At 57.0% G+C, this 13,423-nt stretch overlaps 4 protein-coding genes across 4 annotated transcripts; 3 read left to right on the top strand and 1 right to left on the bottom strand.

Annotated features, from left to right (window-relative positions):
* Positions 1-3,691: 3,691 nt before the first annotated feature.
* HER10_EVM0002232 (putative WW-domain ligand protein) lies at positions 3,692-4,575 on the top strand (the record flags this gene model as incomplete). The annotated part of the gene is made up of 2 exons (XM_035471953.1): positions 3,692-3,973; positions 4,039-4,575. 2 exons carry the CDS (start codon positions 3,692-3,694, stop codon positions 4,573-4,575), a joined length of 819 nt encoding a protein of 272 aa, XP_035328962.1.
* Positions 4,576-5,393: 818 nt separating this feature from the next.
* On the top strand, positions 5,394-6,312 carry HER10_EVM0001471 (WW-domain ligand protein; the record flags this gene model as incomplete). Its single annotated transcript, XM_035471216.1, has 4 exons — positions 5,394-5,483; positions 5,644-5,776; positions 6,010-6,126; positions 6,248-6,312. 4 exons carry the CDS (start codon positions 5,394-5,396, stop codon positions 6,310-6,312), a joined length of 405 nt encoding a protein of 134 aa, XP_035328876.1.
* A 1,776-nt stretch (positions 6,313-8,088) lies between these two features.
* Positions 8,089-12,451, top strand: HER10_EVM0006892 (major facilitator superfamily transporter). The gene is made up of 2 exons (XM_035476465.1): positions 8,089-9,192; positions 9,424-12,451. Exons 1-2 carry the CDS (start codon positions 8,743-8,745, stop codon positions 10,648-10,650), a joined length of 1,677 nt encoding a protein of 558 aa, XP_035329544.1. The 5' UTR covers positions 8,089-8,742; the 3' UTR covers positions 10,651-12,451.
* HER10_EVM0007640 (uncharacterized protein) lies at positions 8,089-12,844 on the bottom strand. Its single transcript, XM_035483043.1, has 2 exons — positions 12,429-12,844; positions 8,089-12,313 (listed from the first exon to the last, which is right to left on the bottom strand). Exons 1-2 carry the CDS (start codon positions 12,497-12,499, stop codon positions 10,864-10,866), a joined length of 1,521 nt encoding a protein of 506 aa, XP_035329635.1. The 5' UTR covers positions 12,500-12,844; the 3' UTR covers positions 8,089-10,863.
* Positions 12,845-13,423: the final 579 nt, after the last annotated feature.

Below are 13,423 nucleotides of genomic sequence, written 5' to 3'. Positions count from 1 at the left end.
TACTGAGTGTCTTCTGGGTACCGCCCAGGCATGTGGCCGACCACGCTGCACTCGCTACCAGAGTACTCCGTCTTTGACGATGAATGTAAGCCCGCCACTGGCGCTGCTTTTGCAAAGTTGTTCCCGGCTGGGTCTCCCTCTGGCATAAGGTTGGCTGCGCTGTGGGACGTAGGTGGACAAAGCCCAACGACCGCATGCTCGACGGCCCCGATGGCATGGCAAGTCCCGGGCCGCTGAAGATCATGGATGGTACTGGTCCTGACGGGGAGCGGGAACGGGAAAACACTGGATGGTTTCCACAAAGTCTCCCTCCCGAGTCCCAAGGTCTCAACCCAAGCCCTCAATTCTAATCATCCCCGTTTCTCTGCTTCGACTGCGTATGTCTGCGGCACGAGCTGATAGCTAGCAGCCATTTCGAGTCATTCCGCTTGACTCGGGGGGAGACACCTTCTTTTCTTTTTCCAAAACATGCAAAACAACTGACATCTGTTCGTCTGTTCTTTGCGTGAGACATATGCCGCGCCGCGCGTTGCGTCGGCTTGGGCCTTGGGGTGTACGCGGTAGAAGAATTCAGGGTTCACAATGTCCCTCATGACTGATACCGATAGTCTAGAGCTAGGCATGCCACAACCACGACCACAACCAAAGTCGTACAGCCAGACAGGGCGATTAGGTACGAATGAGATCGTTCTCGGACTCGTCGGAGTCATCTTCAGGCACCAAGACACAGGCGTGCCCTGCTTGGATTCATAATCATGGTTCACTGCCTTTCTGGGAAACCCGAGCAGTCGAGCTGGAGATGGTGACCTTGGCATCATGGCTCGAGGGATTGTCGTTGCCGTCACAAGGTGAAAGTCGCTCACCGAGCCAATCCAGACGGGAGAGCTTCATAGAGGCTTTGTTTCAAGACGAGGGTTCCTGGCTCGAGTTGGGTGCGAAAGGATCGGCGCGTCCATCCCGAGATCCCTGGCCTGCACTCTTCCTGGCAATCTGGTCCCAGACCTGGTCATCCGTCCCTCTTGGAGAGAGATCTCCAAGGTCAATGACTGCTACTTGTTACTCTGCTCGCGCCTACGCTACTACCGGTAGCAGCCCGGCGGCGCAACGCAGGGCAGACGGGAATGCCAGCAGCAGATGCCAGAAACCGCAGCCTCTGGGTATCTCGGTCGACCGTCGACCTTGTCCTTGGGTGTCGCCCGTCGGTCGGTCCTTAGTCAAGACTTACCACAACATGGCTCCCTAGGCAGAGGTAGGGGGCAACTTGGACACCATTCCCACTTTTGCGCCGGCTGGCAGGTAAACCTCGGACGGATCAGATCAAGTACAGACCCCAGGGTCAGTCGATTGGGCCAACTGCAGGACGACGTCGCTTCAAGCTCCGCAATCTCACAAATTTGCATTGAGCAGACGGGTCCCAGGCCTGCTGCTACTGCGAGTCTGCGTGATCCAATGCGCCTGCTACTGCGCGGCGCACAGAGTTCCCCCCCCCATTATCCATGCCTGCAGTGTGGTCGCAAAGGACCGACCCAGCCAACCCTGGCCAAGCGCTGAGCTCATTCGTCCAGAGTCTTGTTCTGGGCTGCAGCAGTTCTGACCCAGAGGGCCCATGTCGCTGGCATATCATCCACACCTGCAGCCTATGTACAAACCTCTCTACGACTGGTGGATGAGTACTTTGCCTAGACCGGAGAAGGAAGAGGAGGAGAAGGAGGAGAGCCAAGGGCAGGAAAAACGATTCATACGAGTACGGATACTCTAGTCGAGGCTTCATCGTTCTTCACGCAGGAGCAGTGATGAGCGGAAGCAAGCAAGCAGGACAGAAAGAAGCAAGCTGCGTACTGTGTACCTGGCACGCTAAGGCAAGGAAAGTAGCCATAGTTCTCTCCTGCGCGGATGTCAGAAGCAAACAGATGGAACCCAACAGCAGCGAGTAGAGAGCAGCAGACCAAATAAGACACGGCGAATTGACAGACGTTGGACGACTTGCGTGGACTAGCAGCAGAGAGGGAATTGGGGATACGGAGTACAGAGAGAAGAGTTCAGGGAACCCGCAAAGACGCAGGACGCAACTTGACGGCCTAGAGTCAGTTGGAGACTTTTTGGAGACATCTGGAGGGGGGGGGGGGCTGGATCCAATCGATACTCGCACACACTCACTCACACACGCACCCTTGAGTACCTATTGGGGCCTATTGGCACTCTCACCTTTGTGGACACACATTCATCCAGTTGCGCGGCGCGCCGATGTCTCTCATTGGGCCCCCCCGCTCCCCCAAGCCGAAGAAGAACAAGAAGAAGCACATCCGAACAGCTACGGCTTCCTTAGTGGCTAAAGTACCTTTTAGGTACGGAGAGCCGGGAGAGGTACGGAAGTACTTGGGCTTTCTTCACCTCACCTTGTCTCGTCTACCACCTTATCCGCGTTACACTACGTGACTGACTACCTACCTACCTTACTCCATTCACTACACACCCATCTCACCTCAGGTTGATGAGAGAGAATCCTCCTTCTCCTCCTCCTCCTCTTCCTTCTCCTCTCATACCTGCCTGAGCTATTCTCATCCCATACCGTCTCATCACACCATTGCTTGTCTTGTCACAGAACCCCTCCCCCACCTCGACTACCTACGCATCCGAACTTCCCCAGCCACCGTCGTCGGGCTAGCCAGAGTAGTTGCCGCAACTTGGCCTTCTCCTCTCTCTCTGATTTGGTTGAGCTGTGTCATCTTGTCTGGCCCGCTCCCTTCCCTTGAGCCGTCTGCCCTCTTTGCCTCTCTACTACAGAGTACAGAACTACGACTACGACATCCATTTGCCTGGCCTTGCCTGGCCTTGCCTCGCTCTAGGCTCTAAGGTAAGGTAGGTAGCAAGTAGCAACTAGGTAGGGTACCTTATTTCTCCTCCACCCTTTCCGAGAATACCCTGTCCACTCTCCCATACTGCGTATACCTTACCAAACCTGACCTTGCCCTGTGCCTTGCCTTACCCTTCTTATCCGCCCAGCTAATACCTAACTAACGCTATCAGCCTCTCTGCTTCCTTTCCCACCCCTCCGGTGCGCCTCTTCCACTACTGGGCACTTGCTCACTCGCTCTTCGCCATCCTCTCTGCCGGCCGCCGCCTCGACTCTGAGGTGTATCAAACAGCAGCCGCAGCCGCCAGCAACCCAACAGCAGCACCTCACACCTCCTCACCTTACCTCACCTCACCATTTCTCGACACCCGCCGACGCCGATGCCGACGCCGCCCTCGCCGCTGCCCAGAACGCGACGCCCTTTTCCCCTTCCCACAAAGTACCTCCCCTGTGCCTGTGCCTGTACCAGGATCCACCCCACCACAATCCAGATCTCCGAAGCTTCTCTGCAAGCCCTGCCGCTACCGACCACGCCCACTCCCACGCAACCCTCAACTCGCTGAGACGAACTAGGAAGCTCTGCGCTGCAGCTGCGAGCCGTTTCGTTCAAAATGTCAATAAAGTACGTCCCTCCATGTTCCCTTTCCCTCTTATGCTCTGCCTCTGTTTCCCCTTCATCTTCTCGTCATCCCACGCCGCCCCGAGCCCCAGCACCACGGAGCCATCCCGGTCAGTGTCCGTGGTAACCCCGCTGCCAACCTCGACCGTCAACCTACTCTCTCTCTCTCTCTCTCTCACTCCTCTCGGCTATATACCACCCCACACTTGCCGTCCACCATGACGGATCAGTATCTGCAAGAGCAGCATGCCCTTACCATTGCCCGCACCGTCCAGAGAGAACGACAGCTTGCCCAGGCCCGCCTAGATTCTGACCATGGTGATAGTTGGGTCATGATCACCCAGACGGGTGATATCAACCCTCTTCCCCACGAACACATCAGACACAGATCCAATGCCAAAGTAAGCCTCGAGCTGTCGGTACCCAAGGCCTTACAGCAAGGAAGGACGCCCTTTGCGCGCAAGAGCGACAATGGCACGGCATACATCACAACACAACGGGTATGCACTACATGACTTATCCCAAGACATGGCGCCGGAGGGCGAAGCTGATCACCCTGCACCAGGTCATTTACATTCCTGCAAAACCCACCGCCGAGTTCAAGTCGTTCCATGCGCCAATCTTGAACTGCGCCGATTCCTACGTTGGCTCGCCGTTCTTTGGCGCCTGGTTCTGGTCCGCCACCGTCGTGCCCGTCTCTGGAGGCGGCGTGCCTGCCGACATACCACGGGTCGAGGTGAAGATGAGCTTCAAGGAGGGTGGTCACAGCGAGTTCCGGCAAAGGTTCGAGGAGCTCAAGGAACGACTTGAGCATGTGAGACGCCTGCAGCAGGAAACGGGACAGACGGTCAACATTCCGGACGAGCCGCTGCCGGCCTACGAAGCAACCGAGGGCGGCGGAGCAGCTCCGAGCAACCTGGCGCCGCAACAGCAGCAGCAACAGCAGCAGGAGGAGGAAGCGGCCGGTCAGCCGGCAAGTTCGGGGGGTCAGAATGCGAACCGGCGTCCGGACGAACCCCCACCGGATTATGATGAGGCGCAAGCACAGACGCTCAGCATGCGACTCGAGGACCATGTTCGCGAAGAGTCTGACAGAGCATAGCGGGGGTTTTGATTCATCACGGGTTCATGACTAACGCTTTTTTGCATCGATACCTCCCTGCATTTCACTCCCTACACCTGTAACTTTTTATAGCATCTACACTAGCGGCTGGCGGATCCTGCGTTTCTTAACGAACTTGAAGTGTAGAGAAATGACGAGCACGTCTTGATGAGGAGGACGAGGGCGAGGACACAAGAATTGGGATGCATGCCCCCAGGAACAAGAGATGGGGGCAATAACAGTGTGCGCGAACCATCTCACAAGGTAGAGATGGACAAGACCTTGTGTGATGAGTGGCTGCCACCTCAGTAAGCATGATGGTTGAATTTAACGCTGGGAAGCTTGACGCAACCATGCGAGTAACTTTTCTTCCCCCGTAACTTTCTTTTGCCTGATCTTTTTTCCCTTTGCTTTTCCACTTTTCCATGTGATTGTGACGAGATGGTGGCTTGGGAGCTTCCGGCCGGCCTCAAAGGTGTGAAGTGAGGCAAGGTACCTAAGGTAGGTAAGGTAAGGTAAGTGGTAAGTACCGGTATAGAGGTAACGGGAGGTAACTGGAGGTGGTAGCACCGGAACGGCAGATCCTTGGCGCTCCGGCCCACGGTCACGTTGGCGGTTCCCGCGGTCGATGACGCTTAGTCACCCAGCCTTTCCACCGCAGCCAATCAAAACGGGCCAATTGGGAATAACTTACGACCGATTCAGAACACCCAGTTTTCGTTCCTTTCGACGTCTCTGCCGAAAGCTCCCGACTTCCCACCCCCAATCAACCACTATCCACGACATCACGTCAAGCCAATTCACGCACCTCCGCCACAATGGGTTTCTGGGATACCATCACGGACCTCGCTGAGGCCGCCATGCCGTGGGCCACCGTCGAGGCCGAGGCTCCTGCCGCCGAGGAGAAGGTGAGCGAAGCTTTTTTTTTTTTTGCGCGCAATTTGTTGCAGGGCATGGCCTGAGGTCGGGCGATAACCACGTTTTCGCTTCCGTCGCTGCCCTCATTTTGCATCCGCTCTGCAGTTTTCTCGACAAACATGAACCGTTGACTAACGTTTCTTTCTTCAGGAGGAGGAGACCGCCGAGGAGGAGTCCAAGGAGGAGCCCGAGGCCGAGGAGGAGGAGGAGGAAGAAGAGGAGGAAGAAGAGGAAGAGGAGGATGAGGAGGAGACCGTCGACCCCAAGGAGCAACTCGAGAAAGGTTCGTTCTTGCTTTTTACTACCCCCGGAATCCCCGACACAAGATTCGATGGCGATACGCGATGTTCGGTTTGCTGGGCGGGAAACAGTCGATGACACGCACATGAGCAATTTCGCGAGCTCCCCCATCGACATCCGAACCGCCTGCTTCCCAACGTTATCGACTCGTCAAACGCGATTGTTCGATATCTCGAAATTCTACAGAACGAGTTGCTGACGATTTTTGGGTGACAGACTGCGAGGAGTCCAAGGCTTGCGCACCGGCCAAGCACCACTACGACGAGTGCGTCGAGCGCGTCACGGCGGCTGCCGACAGCGAGGAGGGTGCCAAGGAGGACTGCGTTGAGGAGTGTAAGTTATCACTGAGGTCTGCATCTGTCCGTCATATATATATATTTATATATGATGGGCAGAAGGCAGACGGTCAAGGAACCTCACTACAGGGCCGACGAAAGCTGACATTGTGGTGTAGTCTTCCACCTCGCTCACTGCGCCACCCAGTGCGCCGCCCCCAAGCTCTGGGCCAAGCTCAAGTAAATGCAACATTTCCCCAGTCTTGACATCGTAGACGACGAACGACGGAACGGCATCGGCGGTTCATCTTCTTTTTTTTTCGAGGCCGAGCCCATTATTCGCATTAGCGGCATTGGACGACTGGTATTCTATTTCTAGGAGAGTGGTCTCGCGTGCGTGAGAGAGAGAGAAACGTCGTTGCCGAGACCAGATGAAGACGAGAACGAAACTGTCTAGCAAACCGGTCCCGGAGTTTCTTTTGGGACCTCCAACCTACCCCTTGTACCTCCATCCCTCACCCCCAATGGTGCTCGTCAAGCCGGGTTGCTCAGTAGTGGGCGCTGTCTGGCTTGCGGCGCCGAAAGATTTTGTCTTTTGTACCATAGGCATATCGCGCAATAGATTCCTCCATGACTTTTACTTGCATGCGGATCGAGACCATGATGAGTGTTGAACTGACACGGCTGGTTGTCAATGGGGCTATCTTTGATCTTGACGAACGATAGATGGGGGCTCTTGGGCCAAGAGGGATCTCATCCTCGAGACCGAATCGGGGACCGTCAAGCAGTAGCCATGGCACAGTTCTGTAAAGAAACGTGTACAAGTTTGGGACTAGAGCTCAGAAATCTAGTATAGAGAGAAAGAAGTAGGTTTTTGGGGGATAGACATCAATTGATTTTTGCTACGTCGTGTTCATGACAAACTTGGCGGAAGAAGGTAAAGTTGATCAGCTCATCTCGGATAGAGCAGCATGCCTTAGTAGGCGAGCTGATGGCGCGACGACGGAGGACGGGCAGGCATGGATGGCAAACCCCCGGGAACGCAGTAAATCTGCTCGTGTGCGGCGAAGTAGATGAGACGATTGGGTGCTTTCACTGCGTTTCTGAGGTGGTTGACAGGTGTGTACACATGTTACCGTAGCCATGTTTTCTCAAGTCTATCTAGCTTGTTGATCTTCTTCGAGAAATGGGTTTTTGGCATTGCTCGGGTAGGATATCTTTTTCTCTCTCGGTTCTACATAGAGACACTTTTGCTGGGACTTTCATTCGGGATGGGGCCTTCTTCCGAGTACATGTTGCCCTGTGGAGCGGAGGATGGGACCCGGAGGAGGTGGCCCAAAGAGAGGCATTCGGCCGGGGAGGCGGGCCAATGGGGAAGGGCCGAGGGGGACGGGGAAGGGGAAGGGTCGCCCGTCGGTTGCTGCGCCGTACCAGTACGAATACAGCTTCGAGGAACTTTGAGAGCAACCCCGATTCTGTTGGTTGCATTCTGGGATACCTCAGATGATGGGTTATTAGGTACGAAGTACGATAGGTACTGCATGCATATCTCTTGGTCCTCGGCTGGGTGGGTGGGCATGTGAGCCCATTGTCGAATGCTACGATGCTGCAGTCAAGCTTTCTGGATACGGTGGTTGAGTTGGATGTGAGCTTAGCTTAGCTTCGTTCCCCTCTTTCCTTCTGCCATTCAGCCAGTTTGCGACACCTGAGTTATTCATTCCATACAAGAATCTGGTCAAGTGGGATAATGAATAGTCGTACGCCAATGCCTGCTTCATGGAAAGCACGCGAGGTGGAGAGTTTGGGCGCCATGTCCCCCCAGTGTAATGCAAACTTGAGAGGATCAGGAAAGTGAAGAATCGTTCTGGACCAACATACACGGCCCACGGCACGAGCAAAAAAGCACAGGGTACACACCAGTCCAGACCGGGGAAGTTGGGCCGTTGGAGGGCTCAAAGAGAGGAGGGACCTTGTGTCTTTTCTACACAGTAGAGATTGATTGATCGAATACCATTCCTCACCTTACCTTCTCTGGGTATCTGCCGCATCAGTTGCACTGCATCTGTGGCCCCCTGTTCCTGTTCCCACGTCCCGCGTCTTGTCGATTTTGCCAATATTCCGTTCAGGGCAGGTTCCTTTTAAGTCGACCTTATCGCTTTCTCTTCTTCAGCTTATATTTCTTTTCCCCGGCCCTGTTCATTCCCTCCCATCCTTCCCTCCTCTTGGCTTTTTCGTGACTTGGTGGTGGGCTTATCCTTTCTTTACCCTCTTCCCCCTCCCCCCAACCCAGCGCATTGCCCTCCGTCCCAACTTCGCGCAGTGTTGGAGCTTCAGAGGAATAGGAGGAACTCGAGACGACGACCGACAATCACAGGCATTTACAGCACAAACCCGCAGGACAAAGGTGGAACGACTCAAGTCAAGGACTCCCTGCCAAGACACGCCTAGGCCAATCTCCCGCCCGCCCTGCCCGCTAATCCACCGTCCACAACCTGCCCTGGGCGAACCCAGTGCTCCGTGGCTCCGCCCACTCACCCGCTGTCTCAGGGAAAACTTGCGACACCCGACAGCCCCTACAACTAAAGATCGGGCTCCCTAGCGCGCAAAAGTTCTGGACCGTTTGGCCGCTCGCGCCCACTACAAGACACCTGGGTTCCGACAACACACACACAAAATGCCCTTCTCCCGCCGTCAGAAGAAGGCGAATGACCCCTCGGTCGACAACTCCACTCCTCCCGCCAACGACACCGCGAATAACATCACCACCACCACCACCACCTCACCTCACACAGGCGTAAACGAGAACGAAAAGACGGCCGCGAACCCTTATCCCGCTACCGTCGAATCTCCCATCGACGCCGCCGCCCCGACGGCCCCAATGCCGAACCACGCCCACCCCGGCTCCGGCTTTGGCAAGCTCGGCGACGAGGAGTACAACCTCCGCGATGTGGACTCCCGGTCGCGCGACAACGACATCACGGGGGCGGGCGGTGTCGCTGGTGGTGGTATCGACGGCGACAATAATAGCGTCCTCGAGGGAACGGCCGTCGAGTATCGCACGTATAAGCGCCGCTGGTTCGGCCTCGCGCAGTTGACGTTGCTTAACATCATTGTCTCGTGGGATGTAAGTCGAACTATCTTCTTCCAGCCTTTTTGTCGAATTATGGGCGCGAAATCATGAACGAATCGCAAAAAGGGTATACGGGTACCTGCATCAGACAAGCCACCATCGATCGTACAGCACATCGTCAACAAGGCTGGCGAATAATCACTTCCTGCCACCTATCCTGCATCAAACCACCAAAACCTCAACATCTCAATGAGACCAAGATACTAACACCAAACCAACCCGCAGTGGCTCACCTTCGCCCCCGTAGCCTCCAACGCAGCAACCTACTACCGCGTCTCCGAATCCGCAATCAACTGGCTCTCCACGGCCTTCCTCTTCGCCTTTGTCGCAATCTTCCCCCTGACCATCCGCATCCTCCACATGGGCCCCAAACCCTCCTTCATCACCGCCGCCGCCCTCATCCTCGTCGGCAACTGGATCCGCTTCGCCGGCTCCCACTCCCGCTCCCCCACCGGCGGAAACTACGGCGTCGTCATGTTCGGCCAGATCCTCACCGGCCTCGCCCAGCCCTTCGTCCTCGCCGCGCCCACCCGCTACTCGGACCTCTGGTTCACCAACCGCGGCCGCGTCGCCGCCACCGCCCTCACCTCCCTCGCCAACCCGCTCGGCGCCGCCCTCGGCCAGCTCATCGTGCCCTTCTGGGTCGCCGACCCGCAGGACATGTCCCCCGGCGTCCTCTACGTCGCGGTAATCTCCACCGTCGCCTCCCTGCCGGCCTTCTTCATCCCCGCGGCGCCGCCCACCCCCGTCGCACCCTCCTCCCGCACCCTCAAGCTCGGCATCCGCGACTCCCTGTCCATCGTCTCCCGCTCCCTCGAGCTCTGGCTTATCCTCATCCCCTACGCCTTCTACGTCGGCTTCTTCAACTCCATCTCCTCCCTCCTCAACCAGATGATGGGTCCCTACGGCTTCACAGACGAAGAAGCAGGCATCGCGGGCGCCCTCCTCATCGTGGTAGGTCTCGTCGCCTCGGCAATCACATCGCCCATCCTAGACCGCACCAAGAAATTCATCCCCGCCATCAAGGTAGCCGTCCCCGTCATCGGACTGTGCTACCTAATCTTCATCTGGATGCCCGAGACGCGCAACATCGCCGGTCCCTACGTCGTCCTCGCCGTCCTCGGCGCCGCGTCCTTTTCCCTGGTTCCCGTCGCGCTGGAGCTTCTTATTGAGCTGAGTCACCCCGTAAGCCCAGAGGTCACGAGCACGATCGCCTGGGCGGGCGGACAACTCCTCGGCGCCATCTTTATCATCATTTCCGACGCGCTGCAGGCGAATGAACAGGCGAACCCGCCCAAGAATATGAAGAATGCGCTCGTCTTCCAGGCCGTTGTGGCACTCGTCATTGTGCCGCTGCCGTTGTGTCTGGGCTTGTTTGGGCGGAGTGATAGGGTCAGTCTCCGACGTGTGAGGTCGGACGAGCAGAGCACGCGACAGACGACGACTCCGTAGAGGAACTCTCGTTACGGTATGCCATACGTGGTGAAAGAGTGACTTGTTGCAGTTGTGTTGGTAATTAGGCATTAGTCTTGTTGTGCTATATAGTTAATTTTGGATACCCCCATATATGTTTTCATATATGTTTCTCGTAAAACAAACCGTCTTTCGTCTCTTTTTTTTTCCATTCCGTATCTCATTGTTCTGACGGAGCTCGTCCATAATTCTTCATCCAGACTTGCCAAGGCCGTTGGTGCGACTGTGCCCGTTGACGCCCTCCCCGCGAATATCGAGAAACTCCTCCCACTCGTGCCTCAACCTCTCCATCTCGGTCCACACATCCACCCCCAACGCCTCAAAGTCGACAAGCTGCTCCTTGGTCAAGTCCCTCGCGCCGGGATTCCGCCCGACAGCCTTGCGTAGCACGCCCGTCGCGGGATCTCTCGCAAGCGACTCCCGGTCCTCGACGGCGCCCTCCCACCCCCACCCCTCCACCTCTGTCTTTTTCACGTCCTGCCGTCCCGAAAACGACGCGGCGGACCCCCACTTGATTTTTTTCGCCTCCAGCTCCTCGAGCGTCTCGTCGTCCTGCAGCGCGATCCAGACGGGCGCCACGGCGCCGTTGTATCCCGTCACGGGGTGCCAGGGCGAACCCAGCCAGCGGGCGAGGTAGAGCGCAAACTTGTAAGCCCAAAAGAGGATAAAGGGGAAGGGCACGGGGAAGAGGTTGGAGGCGACTACGCCCGGGTGCGTGAGATAAAAGGAAGGACGAACTGGTAGGCGTTGCGCGATTTGGGGGTCTTCGGGTGTGAAGTAGGATCTGGCTATGCGCTGCGTGGCGGGTAAGTGGGACGATAGAGAGAGCACGTCCGTCAGGCGCTTGGAGGACTCGTACGGCCCTTCCGTCTCGACGCCCTGGAAGTCGTCGAGGCGGAGGTGGCGCGCCTGAGGCTCGATGCTGCTCGTCCAGACGACGCGGCCTGGCGTCTCTTCGGGTGTGGCTCTGCTCAAGAGAGGTAACAGCTCATGGGCAAAGACGTAGTGGCCAAAGACGTTTGCGCAAAAGACTTCACCGAGGACGGGGGAGGAGGGCTTGGTATCGTAAGCGGAGGCTAGGGAGAGGGGGTTATCGGGGGAGTCTGTGGGTACCAGGTCGGAGCGGACGGGTCGCTGGTTCAGGACGGCGCCGGGGCGTGCGAGCTTGAAGGAGGGCCAGGTGAGGACGGCGAGGAGGCCCTTTGTGAAGGTGTCTGTGAGGAGGCCGGCCCAGTCGAGGCCGGTCCAGCCGCCGAAGCCGGCGTTGAAGATGACGGAGTCGAGGCGGGGGATCTTGTAGGCGCGCGGGGGCGATACGGGGTCGGTCGGGTCGGTGAGGGTGCCGGCGACGAGGTTGGCGGCGCAGGCGTAGACGGAGGGGAGGTCGCAGAGGTCGAGCTGGGTGGAGAGCAGGTGGACGCGGGCGAGTGTGTCGTCGGGGTCGTAGTAGGAGGAGCCGGCGCGGGAGCGGAGGGCCGGGGAGGTGGTTGCCGTGCGGCGGAGGTGTTGGCGGAGGGCCTCGACGGACTCGCGGGACTTGCGGACGGAGCGGGTGGTCGGGATGAGGATCAGGTGGGAGGTTAGGGGCCGGGTCGCGAGGAAGTCGTCGATGAGGCGTTCGCAGATGCCGAGGCCGACCCCGCTGGTTTTGCGATTGCTGTCAGCTCATTGTGTTCTCTGTCCGAGGCCCGAGGAGAGTAGAAGCTGGCAATGAAGAGCAAACTTCGAGAAAGGAGGGACGGGCTGTGGTAGTTCACCTGTTTGCGCCGGTGACCAGCACGAAGAGCTGTTCGCGGGGAGGGACCTTGTCCCAGGGCGCTGCGATCATCTTGTTTGCTGTGGAGGTCGTTTCTCAATTGATTACAAAATACGAGTAGATGGAAGAAATAGAAGAGATCCCCGTGTTCGACAGCCGCGCGCGGGGTGAATGAATGACGAGGAAGAGAGGGGAAGGGAGAAGAAGCGAGCGTTGAGGGGGAAATTGGTGGTGTTGGTGGTGGGATGTTTGGCGGTGAGTCTCGACTTGTACAAATTTCGGACGGAAAGTCAAAGATCAAAGGGGGGTGGGCGCGGCGCCGGCGGGACGGGAAGCTTAGTGAGATACCTCAGAGAGGTCACTGCCTATTTGGGAAATTTGTGGTGTGTGCCACAGGGCAACGGCCGCCCGCCGTCCCAGCGGGTCCCCGGGAGCGTCTGGTCCTCCGGGGGCCGGTCTCTCGTCTCAATCTTTTAGGTACCTTACCGTAAGTTGTTCACCATGAACGTCCGAGAAATGAGGCGCAGCTCATAGTGAATGCGTCAACGACACCTACAAACCCCCGTGAACATGCGCCGGGACAACAACTTCCAGATGGTGCCACCCTGATTAGCGTACCCAAGATTTGAGAGATCTGGACTGTCAGCGAATTACGAGCCCGTCAGATCCCGGTATGCAGGTCCCAGAGGGCCAATCCCGCGGTCGGGTTCTCATTGGTTTGTGGTGTTTGCCGCGTCAAAAATGAGCCGAGCAAGCCGAATGATGGGTGAGGAAACCGAATACGGATGCGAAGGGATTATCGAGATTCCGGTCGGGATTTCGTGATAGTGCAGGAATGAAGGTGGCAGCTAGTTTACTTCTTACATGAGTGATAATTATCTCTGGCTATCTGGAAGAGCCGATATTGCCCTTTTTCGCCATGAATGCCTTGTGATCCAGAGAGACCATCCCAGAGGACCAAGAGATAATGTCTGCCATGAGTCGAATATGTTATAA

Source organism: Colletotrichum scovillei, assembly GCF_011075155.1.
Source record: "Colletotrichum scovillei strain TJNH1 chromosome Unknown Contig00009, whole genome shotgun sequence".
In the NCBI taxonomy this organism is placed as follows: domain Eukaryota; kingdom Fungi; phylum Ascomycota; class Sordariomycetes; order Glomerellales; family Glomerellaceae; genus Colletotrichum; species Colletotrichum scovillei.
The sequence above is the reverse complement of the archived record's forward strand: the minus strand, read 5'-3'. Positions and strand labels throughout refer to the sequence as shown.